Source organism: Carica papaya, chromosome 7 (assembly GCF_054855325.1).
Source record: "Carica papaya isolate Zhongbai chromosome 7, ASM5485532v1, whole genome shotgun sequence".
Taxonomy (NCBI): domain Eukaryota; kingdom Viridiplantae; phylum Streptophyta; class Magnoliopsida; order Brassicales; family Caricaceae; genus Carica; species Carica papaya.
The window spans coordinates 3,163,814-3,182,091 of record NC_142315.1 but is presented as its reverse complement, the minus strand read 5'-3'; the positions used below and the strand labels follow the sequence as shown (position 1 = coordinate 3,182,091).

At 34.3% G+C, this 18,278-nt stretch overlaps 1 protein-coding gene across 1 annotated transcript; it reads right to left on the bottom strand.

The window, feature by feature from the left end:
* Window positions 1-740: 740 nt before the first annotated feature.
* LOC110809972 (CBS domain-containing protein CBSX5-like) lies at window positions 741-2,595 on the bottom strand. The gene is made up of 2 exons (XM_022035968.2): window positions 2,116-2,595; window positions 741-1,770 (listed from the first exon to the last, which is right to left on the bottom strand). Exons 1-2 carry the CDS (start codon window positions 2,451-2,453, stop codon window positions 936-938), a joined length of 1,173 nt encoding a protein of 390 aa, XP_021891660.1. The 5' UTR covers window positions 2,454-2,595; the 3' UTR covers window positions 741-935.
* Between the last annotated feature and the right edge of the window lie 15,683 nt (window positions 2,596-18,278).

Here is an 18,278-nt window from a genome sequence, read left to right as displayed (position 1 = left end):
GATTATAGATTATTACGTAATATTACTAAATTACTATATCGTCTAGACTTATAAAAGATAGGATAAGCAATCCGTATGAAAATAGATTTGTGTCGGACATAAAATATTAGCATGGTTGGTTTTTGGTCTGAGTTTTGAAATTTAAATTTGATCTGTTTAACAATCTGTATTAGATTTTTCAAGTTCCAATTTTATGAAACCATAAGAAACAATTCTTCCTTAAAATGTTCTATTTAGTTGGTTTTTGATTAATGAGCTTAAAATTTTCAAAAAAGAAAAGAAACTTAAAAATTGTCAAATACAACGGGTAGAAGAGATGAGGCTTCTCCTCCTCCACATCCGTCAGTCCCAAAGCAAAACCAACCTCCCGTTTCCAAGTTGATATCTCGGACAGCTGGAAAAATCTTTTATCACTCTCGGTAATGTTTACCAGTTAATATTTTTATATTATATTATTTATAAACTTAATTTTAAATAATTTTAATAAAAATATCATAAAAAATTAAATAATAAATGTATTGTAATTTTCTTACAATAAAATAATGTATTTATATATATATATATTTTTTTTTTTTTTCTAATGAGGCGGAATGCAACCAATGGAATAATTTCCTCATACCTACTCCACCGTACAAACAACAGAATAATAATAAGAATTCCTATCGATTCTCACCTTACCCCGACATTCTTATCCCATTTTCTCCAATAATGGCCGTCCCTAATCAAACTCATCATCCAAGTACAATTAAATTATTTCCGTGCAGTTTTTGATCGATTAACATACATTTTCTTGGTGGATTATTCCCATCGTTGTCAAATTAAATTATTGAATACATTTCTTAGAAAAAAAAAAAAAAAAAAAAAGCTTATTGTTGCTTCGTTTCAATCTTTCGTCGTTACGAGATTCAGGATTTTCAATTTGAATCCTCAATCTTCTACGACCTTAATTGTTTCATGAATACTTTGATCATCCCTTCAAAAGTAACAATCCCAGCCAAGCTCCCATCTTCTTCAACAACCCAAACGTAACATACACGGTGTGCCAGTGCCTGAATCATCACCGCCACCAACGAGCTCCATGGATAGCACACAATTCCTTCTGACCTCCTCACCATCCTCGCGGAGTACCCCCCAAATCTCCCGCTCTTCCCCATCCCAAACTCCTCGTCCGAAGATGAGCACGAGGAGAACGATGAAGAGGACGAATATGAAATCCCCAATTCTTCATCCATCATTTCCAGGGCCGCCCCAAAATTCTTCTCCTCCAGCCTCTCCTTCACCAACCTTATCAAGTCCTCAGGTGGTCCTCCACAGTCTATGTAAGCCATCAAGTCACCTGCAGAGAGCGTAGCAATGGCCGCTGCAACGGACTCGACGCATGAGTAGAGCATGAAGGGTGATATTTCGCCAACGAGTTTGTTGTCATTGTCGAGGATCGCGACCGAAGTTTGTCTTAAAATGGATTGAGCAATGGAAGGCAAGGCAACCGATGCAGGATCGTCGTAGTAGACAGTGAGGACTTTATCGGAGTCGATGATGTTGAGGGAGTTTATAGGTTGGCCCGGGATGGGAAAGAAGACTGAAATGGAGTTGAACAGGTAGCGGATGACATCCTCCTGTGTTAGCCAGCAGTATTGACTGTTGTTGTGAATTGTTCCGCTCATGGAGGATTTTGAGAGGAGCTTTTTCCTGGAATTTGTGGTTGGGGTACGGAGAGGTATCACAAGGTTCTGTGTACCCTCCACTATGAGATCCATGGCTTCCCATAAGCTGAAAATTTTATAAGAGGATGAAATTAGAACCGTGAAGCAAAAAATTATTCATAAATGCAGTAATGTTTTACAATTTAAGACGGCTCTGAAATTTTCTCCTGGTTCTAAAAAGTTAACTACATGCATGCATTTGAAACTTAAAAAGCTAAAAATATTATTTAAATTAATTTTGTTGAAACAAATATTTAAAATTTCTAAGTTACTGGTACACAGATTGTGAAACATTCATTTCTTATTAAATAATTATCTTAAATAGAAAAAAAATCAGTTGAATCGAAATCCGATGCCTGAACGAAGAATTCAAAGAAGAAGATACAAATCCAGATTAAAATTTTAACCTCACCTCGCGGTAGGTTCTAAATGCTTAACAAGACCAGGGATCTTAGGAACCAAAACAGAGAGCTGCGCCTGCAACGCAACGCCAGGATTCTTCAAATTCTCTTCCTTACAAAGAAAGCAGACCACGTCCCCTATGCAAACCTTTCCTACGCATCGACAGCCAGAATCCGCCTCCTCAGCTTTAGCGTGGTCGCCGCAGCTCCATACACTCAAAAAACCTTCGCCGAACTTCCTCAGCGCCGCCAACGCTTCGGCGACGGTGGAGGAGATCGATAGCGTCCTCAACGACGGTTTTCCAATACAAAGATCTGACACCTCATGCCGCAATAAATTAACTGCCATACACAGAGGAAAAGTACCGGGCAATGAACCAGAAAAGAAAGACAGATCTATAGAAACTGATCAACAAAGAAATATATAAGCCGGTTTCGTTTGTCTTGAGCACAGAAACGGCTACCTAAGCAGAAAGGATGAGAGATAATATACGTATAAATAAATACGTATTAATGGAGGTTTCTAGAGAAAGAGAAGGAGAAAGAGAATGAAAAATGGAAGAAGAACAAGAGAGAGTTGTTAGTGGAGAGGAGAAAATGGAGATAGAAGAGGTACTGGTAGAACGAGAGGATTTTAGGGTATTTATAGGAGAATTATTACCGCTTATACCCGGTCAGCAATTACAGTCTGTGATAGATGATGAGGGCTCTGACTATATGAGGACCTCTTACCTATTACCTACTGGGTTTTTCAACTTTTTGTTAATTTGGTAGGTGCGCGGTTCGAGCAAAACCGTTTTGGTTTTTTTCTTTTTTTTTTTTTTAAACCATAAAATCAAATATATTATGTCTATATATAAAAAATGTTAGTTATCAAATATTATTTATTAAAATGATTTTTTAAATTTATAAATTATTAAAATTAAAATGATTTTATACCAAATTTTAAAATTAATTATTTCTGGATACGGGCAAATGGTGCAATACCCATAATGCCCCTGATACTATTTAGAAATAATTCTCTACGGGTAAACCTAGTAATAGTTTATTAAAATATTCATAATTAATTATATAACCAATATTATTAAATTAAAATGATATTGAAGTTTCATGCTCCATTAAAATAAAACAAAAATATCAAAATAAATTTTTAAAAACATTATCTTTCATATATATGATCCTATTTTTTTAGAAAAATTATTTTTTTATAAGAAGTTCATATGTATAAATACTTCGATAATGTATTATTTATTATATAAATTATTATTTTTTAGATAATTCATCTTGTTATTCACCTCTTCATCTTCTCAAGTATTTTAAATTATCACTACACGTTATTTTTGATATTCATGACATAAGTAATAAGACGATTAAATTTGTTCTCATATTATTTCAAGACTTCTGCATGTGACAATATGCTATTTTTATATCATTTTTTCAATTTTTAATTTATTTTATTTGATGAGAGGTCGAATTATTATTCTTTGATACAAAATACTCACGTTTTAGAGAATTTTTACACATGACAATAGCATAATTTCTTACCGGTTTGTTTGTGTATGTTTTCGTAAATATTTAGTTTAAATTAAAGATTTATTGGATGATAAAAAAAAAAATAAAATTATATTTAACTAGTATAAAAATATAAAGAAACCAATATAATATTGAATTTTATCATACTGATCATTTTAATACTAGAGTTAATAGATATAATAAATGAAATATTAAGAAAACTAGAACATCTTCATTTAGGTGATGTCACCTAATTCACCATTGATTTTGTAACAAGATATAAATGAATAATTTGGTCTTATAATTATAAAGATAAATGGTTTAACTTTGTAATTTGAATAATTTCTTTTATTTGATCTTGCCTTTTGATTATACATACTAGTCTTAACGATTTTATGAGTTATTTATTCTATAATTGATATTAAAGATTGAATAGTCTATTATAAAATAATATGGTGACTATTATAAAATGTCATGTGTTACTTATCATATGGTTGGTCCTTGATTTTTTTATGTATTAATTAATTATTATTTAATTATATATTTTGTTTAAACTAATTATTAACTAATTAACTATTTATTTTTTAATTTATCAATTAATTCATCAACAAAATTTATCGTTATTTTTGTTAGATTTTTAACGACAAAAGAATTTTGACCCATTAATTTGTTAATGTCTCTTATTCATAGGGTTTACAACGAAAATGTAAAGAAAAAAAATGGCAAAAAACATTTTGACAACAAATTTATATCAAATTTTTTATTAATTTTTTTTATTTTGTTTTTATTATATACCTAAACTATTAAAGACACCCATTTTTAATTTATATAATATTTCAAAAAATTTATTATAAAATAATGTATATTTAAATTTTTATACTCATTAATATAATACCATATATGATAATATTAAAAGTATAAGATATTCAACTACATTTATTGATTTTAGTAACTGAAATAATATTTGTCAAATTTTAAAATAAAATATAAGAAAATTTAAAATTAGTGTGAGAGAGTGCTAAGGCAATGGCAAAAAAACCCACGCTAAGAACAAATATTTAAACTTTTGTGTTTTTTTGTATGTTATACAAGACCTAAAGCGAAACAATTAATGTTCATATGTACCAAAAAATTCACTTGAAATTGAAATATTACTAAATGGCTTAGCCAATAATATTTTGAGAATACGATAAAAACTAATTGATAACGTGAGTTTTATTATTAATAATTTACAAAAACTAAAATAGTTTAGATGTTGTATTAGTTCATAAAATTACTTAATGTTGTAATTTTGCTATGCATAAAAAATAAAGTCGATCACCTAAATATCCAAAAGAATAGAGAAATACCTCAAAGTTAGTTAATGGGAAAGAAATCATACTTCCATATGCTACCTCACGAGTAAGGCAGCACAAATTGAATTGAAAGGGCAAGAAATATAAGGAATAAAGTTGATATGTAAATTTTATAATGTAATAGAATCAAGTTGATCATGTAAGTATTCAAAGAGAGAAAGAAAAATTTCAAAGAAGGTTACAGGAAAGAAGTTAATTTATATATTCAAACACCATCAATCTTATTATCGACAAACTAAATAGAAGTCAGTTAATTAAAACTTTAACGGAATAATTTTCGTGAAATAACATATTTGACAATCACATGTATGACAATTGATTGTTCTCTTTTATGTTTTTATGTATATAGATAAAGTTATAAGTAATTGTTAAACTTATAGGAGCAAATATTGTTTCATATATAAGGTTTTATAAAATTGGATTAAATAAAAAGTTAGATATAAAATAATAAAGTTGCTTAGTACTGTAATTTGCTTATTCAAAATAATGAAGTTGGTCATATAAAGATTCAACATTGAGAAAAAAGATCTTAAATTTAATATCCAACTTTAACTATAAGAGTGTAAAGTATACAATAACATATGAAGTATAAATTTTTATTTAATTTGAAAAATAAAATGATATTTATATGTTATATCAAACCTCAAAATAATTTATATAGTTTATTTCATATGTTTGCTCGGTATCCAACATTTATTAGTTGATTAATTTAGTTCACAAAATTCCAATTGTGCTTTAATTAATATAGGATAGGAAAAAGGACTAGACATGGTGCGGTAAGTAACATACAAATCATAGGAGTCAAATGTTTATTATCATTCCATTAATATTTAATTATTCAAATTTTATTTTTATATCTTAATTGGACTATAAAAAATGTGTTGTATATTTCGTGGGTAACGTTTTCAACGTATAATATCAATTTTATTAAACTAATATGAATCAATAATATATTATGAAAATAAAAATTGGTCAAGTGTTAAATTTTAAACCAAAGTAGATCCAAAAATTATAAACAAATCTCGTACTTAATTAAAACAAATAAACTTAGAAATGTACCTGAATCTATAATGAATGAGATTTTTACATCATGTAGTAGATTTTTTAAATCGACACGTATAAAGATCCGAAATATTAAAAGAAATAAATTTATAATTTAAATGCAGAAGCGAATAATAATGTTATGGTTTATATTCTTTACACAATAAATTAAATTACCTAATATGGATACGAGAATATCTCTATTACAGTGATTCGTAAACAGAAATAAATAAATGATTTAAAATAAATAGATAGATGTTATAAGGATTAACCTCCACTAACTCTTAAAGGGGTTTGGAAGGTAAACTACTCACAACTTTCTTCTTGATTGTGATATAGATTCTGATCCTCTTGATCTAAAATGATTAATAGAAGGGTGAGCTACACTAGTCCAATAAGAATATCACACTAATAACTTATACAGAAAATAAATGTTGGTAAAAAGTATAAAATAACTAATGAAATCCTTAATATAAGTAAATTTATTTAATATCAAAACATTATTTTCAAACTTATCGTTACGAGTTTTCCAAAACCGTCCTATAAGACAAATACTCATATGACATTTATAATTTCATGCACAAGTGAGTAAAGTCATTCATTTTGCTTTTTTACCTGCTTATTGGAACTCCTGGGAGTCCATATGGATATCTCATTACTCGTGAACCTAATATCTAGATTTGTCAATTTACTCGGCCGTCTCCGTATCTCGTCTGGTATGAGGGTGAACCATATCTTTCAACTCTTCTGCTATGGGACTCCTCAGTCCCATTTGGTTAAGGTATTATCTACGGTAGAATTTTTCTTATGTACCAAGTCCGTCCACCCTTTCTCAGGATACTTAGTAAGCCTTTCATATATAGATCTCCATTAATAAGCAATCACCAATCGCCTACTAACATCTCATTTTATATTCACAGATCAATCAAATTACATTTAAACAATACATTTTTATACCTTAACAATTAAGAAAGATAATTAGGCCTTATTTCAAATCAGTCAATTAAATAATAATCACAATCATGGAATCAATAACAAAAAAGTAATTACATGTGATAATTAAATAATATGGCGGAATAATAAGCAATTTAAATAGTATAGGAAAGTAAATAGCTACATAGACGAGTTTAGGAAAATTGTACACTGACTAGCTTTTCAGCTTCATTAGTGACATATAATTATTGTTAGAATTTTTTTATTTTTTACAAAATATAAGATTACAGATTTATTAAGCCTCCATTTAATGTAACAAGAAATAGGGTAACGGATCCTTACCCGAATTGGTGTTTTGAGACGCCATGCTATCTACTATGTCTCTTAACAGGTCCCAAATTTCTTGAATTATCATGCAAAAATCTAAAATACTCATCACGTAATTAAAAATACTCTAAAAATTCTAAATTGGTGTCGAAAATCCTTCCCGACAAATTTTAGGGTTCCAGCACAGCGGCGGCGTCGTGCTCCGGCACCTGTGACGGTTGTTCATCTTGGCCTGACTGATTTTGATCGGTTTTGCACGTATCCCTGCAGAAAAAACAAGTTTGGAGGCCGTTAATTGGCTGGGGGGGGGGGGAGGGGGTGGTGGGGGGTCTCTCGGTGCGGCAGCTCTGCTGGTTCTCTCCTTCACAGCTGGGATTTCTTCTTCGGCTAACCTGCACAGAAAAGGACGATCAACATAATGGTTAGAAAATTTTATGAAATGGAAAACAGGGATGGGCTCATCGGAAGGGTTTTAAGGTTTCACCCGTAGCGGATCCGTCGGGTTTTACCTGCAGTTTTCGACTCACCCACCGTCCTTTTACTCCGATATGGCCACAGGGGGGCTTGCAATCGAATTCCGAGTGGGTAGGAAAGAATTTTACATTTTTTGACGGTTGACAGTGGCTCCGGTGCAGCAGTAACCGTGGGTCGGTCTCCTTCTCTAATGGCTGGCCTTCTTCTCCGACGAGAGCAGAGTGGCTAGGGTTAGAGTTCTCCTACGACGCGATGTTTATGTACTCATTCTGTATCGATATGGACCTTACATTCGTGTTGACGTGGAATGAGAAAAACCATCCAATCGTTGTCTATTTAAGCCGATTGCGTGAACGAATCTGAGCTATTCATCGCGATTGATCTCGTCCATTCAATCGTACTTAATATGGGAATGCATTTGAGCCGTTCACGTGCACAAGATTTAATATGGACCGTTGGATTGCTGGACAAATGGATCGCACGCGTGGCCTCCCACGTAGCATTGAAATCAGCGTATTTTATTATGCTGCGTATTCTAGTTCATCGGGGCTGATGACAGGGTTGTCCCACGTGGTCAAATTTTTTCTTTTTGTATTTCCACCCCTGTTTTTAATTTTTCTTTTAAAAATACCCGTTGAACTCAAATTTTCATCAATTTTCTCAAAAATTATTTTCAATTACTTCTATAACCTATACTTCTCAAATAATTTAGTAAAATAAAATAAAATTAATTATTTTAATTATTTTTATAATACAAAAATTGATCCCGGACCAAATTCTGAACCTGAGTATTACAACTATCTCCTCATTAAGAAAAAATTAGTCTCTCAAATTTGTTACTCTCTCACTTAATCAGACAATTGAGGATATTGGGCTCTGAAGTCCGATTCTAGATCCTATGTGGCTCTTTCTGTGTGTGATTTTGCCATAAGACATTAACTAAATAAATTTCTCTATTGTGGAGTACTCTACTTTTTTGATTTACAATGTCCACTGGTACCTCATCATAGGATAGATCATCTTAGAATGAATGAGGCTCATGGGACAGGATGTGTGAGGAGTTCGAGTTATACTTGTGTAGCATGGATACATGAAACATATTATAACCCCGAATAACTTTAGAGGTAGTACTAGTCTGTAGGCGGTCGTATCAATTCTGTCTAAGATCTCAAATAACCTAATGAACCAGGAATTTAATTTATCCCTCTTGTTAAACCTATTGATTCTCTTGAAATGAGTGATCTTGAGAAACACTCGATCGCGTTTCTCAAATTCTAAATCTCTCCTCTAGATATCCGCATAACTCTTCTGCATACTCTGAACTGTCTGGATGTTCTTCATGATCTTAACTATCTTGGTTATAATTTCTTCTACAAGATTTGGGTCGAACAATTTTTTATTACTCACCACTTTCCAACAGATCGACGACTTGCAGGGGTGACCATATAATGTCTCGTACGGGGGTCATGTCGATACTTGCTTAGTAGCTATTATTGTAGGCGAACTTTATCAAATGTAGGTGATCATGATAATGGCCCCTGAAGTCTATAACACAATCTCGAAGCATATTCTCCAGTGTGTACATTGTTCTCTCTTATTGTCCATCGGTTTTGTGGGTGGAATACGGCATTAAAGGATAATTTCATTCCCATGACTTGTTAAAAACTAGACTAAAACTGAAAAGTGAACCTGAGATCTCTGTCGGATACCACTATCATAGGAACTCCATGTAACCTGACTATATCCTGAATATACATTATTACTAACTTGTCCAAGAAGTTGGTCATCTTGATAGCCAAGAAATGAGAAGACTTGGTGAAACAATCAATAATTACCCAGATAACATCATGTCCCGAGCCTGTTTTAAGCAATCCCATCACGAAATCTATTGTGATATATTCATATTTTTAATCCAGGATCAATAATGACTGAAATAACCCGTTTGGGTGCTGATACTTAGTTTAGCCTGTTGATATACCAGACACTTGGAGACAAAGTCAGCTATCTCTCTTTTTATCCTACTCCACCAAAATCGAGATTGCATACTTTGATACATTTTAGTACTTCTGGGATATATGACGAACTTTGAGCTGTGAACCTCTGTTAATATATCCCTTTTCAGTTCACTGTCATTTAGAACACACATCTTATCCTGAAATCTAAATAACTCATTGGCAGACACTCGAAATTCTAGATTTACTCCCTATTCTGCATCCTATTTGAGAGATGCTATGATAGAATTGGTTAATTGGGCGTCCTTTATTCTCTGCATCAATTCAGATTGAACAGTCAGGTGAGAAAAACACGTAACTCTCTTTAAGTTCTGAAGTCATATATGTTGTGCAGCCCCTATTACATTGCATTCCGAAACTATTAAGTGAGCTAACATACATACACTTTTTCTACTGAGCGTGTCAGCTACCACGTTGCCTTTGCCTAGATGATACAAAATATTACAATTGTAGTATTTGAAGAGCTCTATCCTACGCCTCTTGCGCATGTTGAAATCATTATGAGTGAATATATGCTTCAAGCTTTTATGGTCAGTATAAATATAAAAAATCTCCCCATAAAAGTAGTAGCGTTAGGTCTTCAAGGCGTGGATAATGGCTGTAAGTTCTAAGCTATTTGTGAAGTAAATTTTTTCATGACTCTTTAATTTTGTGGATCCATAAGTTATGACATTCTCATACTGCATTAGAACACAAGTCAACACTAAGTAGGAGACATCACTAAACACTGTATTTCTACCTGTCTCACTTGATAAAGCCAACACGGGTGCAGTAATCAGCTACTTTTTAAGTTCTGTAAAACTCCTTTTACAATACTCTTTCCATTCAAACTTGACGTTCTTCTTTGTGAGTCAGGTCAAAGAAACGGTTAGGCTAGAGAATCCTTCAACAAACCTGTGGTTATAACCTGTCATTCTCAGAAAACTACGAATCTCTTTAACCGATGTCAATTTATCCCAACCAAATACTGTATTAACTTTTTGAGGGTTGACTGATACTTCATCCTTTGATACGATGTCCCATAAGAAGGTAGTCTACTCGAGGCAGAATCCACACTAGCACAATTTTGCATACAGTTTCTTCTTTTTGAGAACTTGTAAAACCTAAGTTAGGTAGTGAGCATGTTCCTCTTTGCTATTTGAATATACCAGGATATCATCGATAAAAATAATGACGAACTGATTCAGGAATTGTCTGAAAAACTCTGTTCGTCAAGTTCACAAAAATGGCTGGTGTATTGGTTAATTCAAATGACATAACCAATAACTCATAGTGTTCGTACCTAATTCTGAAAGTTGTCTTGTAGATGTCCTCTGCCCTAATCTTTACCTGATGATAACCCGAACGCAAGTCTATTTTGGAGAAGACTTGGGCACCATGCGACTTATCAGAAAGTCATTAATCATAGGGAGGAGGTATTTGTTCTTGATCGTGATTTTATTCAATCTTCTATTGTCAATATATAATGTTAACGTTTCATCTCATTTCCTTGCAAATGTGACTCTAGTACCCCATTGAGACACATTATGTCAAATGAACCCACTATCCTATAATTTATTTATTTGTTTCCTCAACTCTTATATCTCAACAAGACTCATGTGGTAAGGGGCAATCAAGATAGGCTGGGTGCCAGGCTAAAGATCTATGGTGAACTCAACTTTTCTGTTTACTAGCAGTCCAGGTAGTTCATCAGGAAATACTTTCAGAAAGTCTCGGACTACCAAGATCTCTTGAATGCAACCTTCATTTTCTTTAAATGTCGAAGGTGCTTTTGGAGGTATTTTGTATTAAAGGCCATCAAGAACTGTTACCAAGTGACTGAAACAGGTAGGGTGGCCTGCTTGAGCTGCCAGTAACGACCTGTCTCTCCCACGAGTATGTAAGTAGCAAGTACAACCTTCTATTCAGGAATCATCTGAAGAGTCACGAATGCCTTCTCTGTCTTAGCCAATACTTTGCATCATTGAAAGAGGATACCCCTACAAAAGTAGATGAATTTATTTTTTTGTACCTTTCAATATAGTTTGAGTCCATGATGGGTGAAATTAGGTCTCGTGAAAAAGGGACTGGATTATACTCTAGAGGGATTAAGTGGCTCAGTGGTAGTGTCGAATGATACGGTAGAGGTACCAGATTGTACTATGGCGGTGCCGAATGATATAGCGGAGGAGCAGGATTATACTTGGGTGGCGTCGGATATTCCCATTGCAAAGGTGGCTCAAATTATGGCAGCGGGGGAGGGCCATGTAACTCTTCCTTTCTTCTAGGGCCTACTGAACAGAGATGAGTCTCTCTAGCATCTCAAAGAGTCAGTCAATATTCTCTCGAAGCGAACAATCCTGGACTGCTCGGTTTAGTGAGGGTCTTCCTCTCCTTATATCTTTGTACCTGCATTTTACAAGGAAAGGTTAGATGATAGTTTGTATTTGGTATTTTTAAGTATTTCTGTAATGAATAGTTCCGAGGAACGCGACTCTAATACCAACTGTAAAGACCCAGAACCTCAAAGGAAATGAATTTATAATTTAAATACGGAAGTAAATAATAATGTCAGGGTTTACATTTTTTACACAATAAATTGAATTGCCTAATAGGGTTACAAGAATATCTCTACTACAGTGACTCGTAAAAAGAAGTAAATAATTGATTTAAAACAAATAAATAAATGTCATAGGGGTTAACCTTTACTAGCTCTTGAAGGGGTTCAAGAGGTAAACTACTCACAACCTTATTCTTGATTGGAATTTTTATATTGGTTCTCTTAATATGAAATAGTTAATAGAAGGGTAAGTTACATTTGCCCATTAAGAATATCATGCTAATAACTAATAAAAAAATAAAGGTTGGTAAAAATAAAAAAATAACTAATGGAGCTCTTAAAATAAGTAAATTCGTTTAATATCAAAATATTATTTTTACACTTATCGTTACGAGTTTTTTAAAGTCATTCTATAAGAAAAACACTCATATAACATTTATAATTTCATATACAAGTGAGTAAAGTCGGTCATTCTCTATTTTTACTTACTTACTGGGACTTCTGGGGGTCCATAAGGATATCCCCCTAATTGTGAACCAAATATCTAGATTTGTTAATTTACCCAGCTGTCCATATATTTTGTTCAGTAATGGGCGCCAAACACACCATCGCCGTGATACCCTATCCGGTATGAGAGTGATCCATATCTTCCAACCCTTCCAGTATAGGACCCCTCAGCCTCGTCCGACTAAGGTATTGTCCACAATATAATTTTTTCTACGTACTAGGTCCATCCACCCTTTCTCAGAATACTTAATAAACATTTCATATATAAATCTCCATCAACAAACAATCACCAATTTCTTACTAACATCTCATTTTATATTCATAGATCAATTAAATGACATTTAAACAAACAATATATTTTTATAGCTTAACGTAATTAAGGCCTTTATTTCAAATCAATCAATCAGATAAGTACCACAATCAGACAATCAATAATGAGAAAATAATTACATGTGATAATTAAATCATACGACAAAATAATAAGCAATTTAGGCATTATAGGAAAGTAAATAGCCACAGACTAGTTGAGAGCAATCGTACACTGAACAATTTTTCGGCTCCACTAGTGATCTATAATTATTGTTATGGTTTTTCTAATTTTGAAAAAAAACACAAGATTACCGATTTATTAAGCCTCCATTTACTGTAACAGGGAATATGGTGAGAGATCATTACCCAAATCGGTATTTCGAGACATGCGCTATCAACTATGCCTACTAATAGGTTCTAGGTTTCTTGAATTTTCCTACGGGAATTTAAAATACTCATTTTTCAACTAAAAATACCTCAAAAATCCCAAATTAGTGTCGAAAATCATTTATAACCAATTTTAGGATTCCACTGCTGTGCTACGGCGCCAGCTTTGCCACTCGTGGCGGTGGTTTGCCTCAGCCTGGCTGGTTTTGGCTGATTTTTATCGATTTTAGTTAGTTTTACACATACCTCGGCAGAAAAATATGTTAAGTGGTCTCGGATGACCAGAAAATTACAAAAAAACAAACCTACTAGCTGGGAGGTATCTGGGTACGGTAGCTCCACCGGTTTTCCTTCATGGCTGGGGTTTCTTCTTCGGCTAACCTACACTGAAAAAAACAGTAAACACAATGGTCGAAAAATTTTATAAAACTGAAAATGGGGAGGGGCTCATCGGAGAGGTTTTAGGGTTTCGACCGCAGTGACTCTGCTGGGTTTTGCTCACTCTCCCTTTTGCTCTGATATGGCCACGAGAGAGTCAGAATCGAATTTCGAGCAGTAAGGGAGAGTTTTACCTTTTTTTGCGATTGGTAGTGGCTCTGGTGCGACATTGGCTAGGAATCAGTCTCCTTCTTCGGTGGTTAGTCATTCTTTTCAGCGAGGGCAGAACGACTAAGGTTAGGGTTCTCCTACGATTCGATGTTTATATATTCATCCCGCGTCAATCTGGGTCATTCATTTACGTCGACGTAGAGTGAGAAGATTCATCCGATCGTTGCCTGTTTATGTAAAGCCCCAGAAATTTAAAATGAAATGTATATTAAAAATATCAAATGCGGAAGCGAAGTCAAAATTTGAATAACATCCCTTACACTAAAACCAAAAACGTGCTCACAAAATATAAAAGATCAAACTACCTAAAGGAGAAACTTGAAAGTAAAAGCTACGAATATGACTATGGAGTCTTTAGGCGTCCCATTTGTCGTCCTCCTGCGGAACCGGCTCGGGAACGATGTCCTCTTGATCTGAAATGATTAAATAAGGAATGAGCTACACTAGCCCAGTAAAGACATCACGATATCTCACCGTCACGGTGGTAAAAGTGGGTAGAAAACACAAAAAGACCAATGGAGCATAATTTACAACAAATCCTTTTATTAATAATAAAACCTTTACCATTCACTTACCTCGATAGAATCCATAAAACAGTGTACGAAAGCAATAACATCATCATCATCATGAAATCATATATAAACTGTATAACATAATACTTATCAAGCTTTTCGTAATTCAATCGTTACACAACATATTTTCCTCATTTACCAGCCCACTAGTATCCATGGGGATCCATAAGGGTCCCGCTACCCGTTAACCCTTAACACTTGAAATCATTTTTCCAGGGCCGTCCCCATACCCCGTCCGGTATGGGCGCCAAATTTATAGACCTCATTACCCCGTCCGGTATGAGGGTGAAACGGGCCGTCCCCATACCCCGTCCGGTATGGGCGCCAAAACACATAAGATCTCCATACCCCGTCCGGTATGGGAGACCACAATCCCGGTAGGGTTCCCTACGGACCCGGTCCGTCCACCATCTCCCAGGATATCTAGTCAGGCTGACCACATTATACAATTACCCATTTACATAATCTATCATTCTCTTTTCCCTCAGTCAGCATCATCAATCCACATACAAACAAACAAAACAGTAATTTATGCCAAACATATAATATACAGCATCAATATCCCAGTCATTCAATCCATAATCAATAAAACAGTACAATATGCACACGAAACTATAAAATGAAAACATCGAACCTCATGCTGCATTTAAAACTGTAAAACAGGCCAAATAACAGTTAACCGACAAACACACTAGACTCGGGCTCCATTAGCGACCTTAAGCAATTTCACACATTCGTTGATTCATGAAATACCGTTTTATCATTTATTGAACTTTAATACCGTGATAGGAAATAGGGTGAGGGGTCCTTACACGTTTCGGGGTCCGAACACGGCTTCACAGTGCGCCTACAGGCTGTCCCTAATTTTCCCTGAATTTTTCCTGGGGAACTGAAATGCACTACTGGTACCTGCACGTGTTCCAAAAAATCTCAAATTAGGCCCAGGGCCCCTTTCAGCCAATATCGCATTTCTGGCACGGCGGCTCCGCCGTGCTCCGGCGATGCGGCGGTTCGCCTCGGTTTGGCTGTTTTCGGCCGTATCCGGCCGAATTCGGCTACAATTGCATCGATCCTTGCGATTAAGCAACTCTAGGGCCCTCGGGGGGCCAAAAAATTACGAAAAACCGAAGCTTACCAGCGGCGGTGCTCTCGGGTGCGGCGGGTCTCCAGTGAAGTTCGTGTTTTGGTGATTCGGCTCCGATCAACTTGTAGAGAAAAGAATGGTGATCACGGTGATATAAAAATTACATTAAACGGAGGCGGGAAGGGCCTCATCGGAGGCAAAAATCGAGGAGGGGCGCGGCGGCGCCGCTGGGCTTCGGCCGTGTTTTCCGGCCGTTTGGCCGGGATTTTGGCTCCGATTTGTCCACAGGGGAAATCAGCGTGGAAAAATGAGTCGGGGGTATTAAATTTACCTCGATTGGCGGTCGAAAATCCCTCCGGTGCGGCGGCGGGTGGCGGCGGCCAGCTTCTGGTTCGTCTTCTCTGGTGTGGCGGTCTTATTTATACCCTTTTGCATTTTGATCTCAGCCGTCCATTTTGATTTAATCTGGGTCGTCCGTTTTTGATTGAATCTGGGCCGTCCGATCGCGCATACGCGGATCGCCAACGTGGCCCGTCCCGGATCGACGTGGTCTTGCCACGTGGCAGGTCCCGATTGGTCGGGACTACTTACTGGGTCTGTTGACGTGGCTGCTGACATGGCCCCCCCCCTTTTTTTTTTTTTTTCCAATTTTCCGGGCGCTACAGTTTAGGTCAATTACGTGAACGAATCTGGACCGTTCATCGTGATTGATCTTGTCCGTGCAATCGTGCATAAAGAGAGAATGTATCTGAGCTGTTCACGTACGTAGGATCAAATCTAGGTCATCGAATTACTGAACACGTGGATCGCCCGCATGGCCTCCCGTGTGGTGTCGACGACAGCGTGTTTTGTCACGCGGTGTGCTTTGGTTCGTCAGGATTGTTGAAAGGGCCGTCTTACGTGGTTTAATTTTTTTTTTTATTTTGAGTTATTGTTTTTAATTTTTTTTTTCAAAAACATCATCTGAACTCAAATTTTTTCTTATTTTTCTCAAAATTATTTTTAATTACATTCATAACATATTTTTCTCAAATAATAAAATAAAATAAATTATTTTAATAAAATTGATCCCGGACCAAATATCGAATCCGAGTTTTACAACACGTGACCTTTTTTTTAATATTTATTTTTTAGCTGATGGGATAATAAGAAAAATAAAGTTCTATGTGCGATTCAAAAATCATAATTATTTTTTTATTGTCAACTTTTGTCACTTTTCATTTTGTTAATCATAAAATAAGAAATTACAAATATGGTATCTGTACATATTTTAAGTTCGTACTTAAACCTGATACATTAATACACATAACCGTTTAATCCTAATTTATCATTTTTAAATATACCCAATAAATTAATAACTTGTTATGCATATCAATACTCATATTAAGCTTATTTATTGGTAAAAAATTTAACATTTAGTATACAAAATTTTGAAATAAATATTAATTATAATAAAATAATAAAAATTTGGGAAATTTTTAAAAAAATTATATTTATAGAAGAAAAGACCATAGAAAATATATGTATATGATATAGGTAGTGTTTGTTTGTTATGCATTTATATATTTGCACCTACATGATTTTGTTGTATTTAGTATTGACACGATTGCTCCAATACCAACCATAGAAAACACTGCAATGTTTTTCTAAATTTGATTTATAAATTTAATTTAATTAAAAATAATTGAATTTACTTGAAATTTTAAAGAAAAATTAGAAAAAAATTGAAGTTTTTAGTATTAAAATGAAAATTTGGTGTTAAGCAAAAAAAAAAAAGAAAAAATACGATTGGGATTGGAAGCTCCCAAGTTGCAGGTAATGGTTGTGTAGCGATGTGCGTTCCAGATAGAGACCACAAGTTCAAGGGGAGAGTGATTTGCTCTGGTACTTCGTCAGCACTGACGTTTATGGATACCAAGAGATCTTGACCGTCAATCTTTAACGTCATTGATATTTGATAGGAGATCAATGGAGATAAACAAAAGTAAAATAACAACAGATGAGAACGCAGATATAATCCATGCTATTACCGTCTGAAAACTGACACGTGCCGGTTTAGTAAACGACTGTACGAGATGGGGAGTCACTGCGCGACCATTACGCGTTTGTTTTGATGGGATAATACGAAGAGCATGATGTGGCAGTTACGGAGGCGTTTAGTTCCGGCTTTTTGCTAGAGTTTTTACATAAATTTTAAATAATTTTTATACTTTCAAATATTTTTTTCTAAATTTTTCATAACATATATTTACTAAAAAAAAAATTTGACTTTAAAATTTTAAAATTTATTATTTTCAGTTTTAATAGTAATATAAGATATTTTATAATTGTAAAAATATATTCTACTATAAAAATTTGATAGTTGAATTAAATAATTAAATTTTTTTATTATATTTAGAATAATCATATCTCATAATTATCTGGTTTATATTTTTAACATAATCACTTAACGAAATTTGACGGAAAGTGAGAATAATTGATATGTTTAAAAATATTTTTATTTAGATAATAAA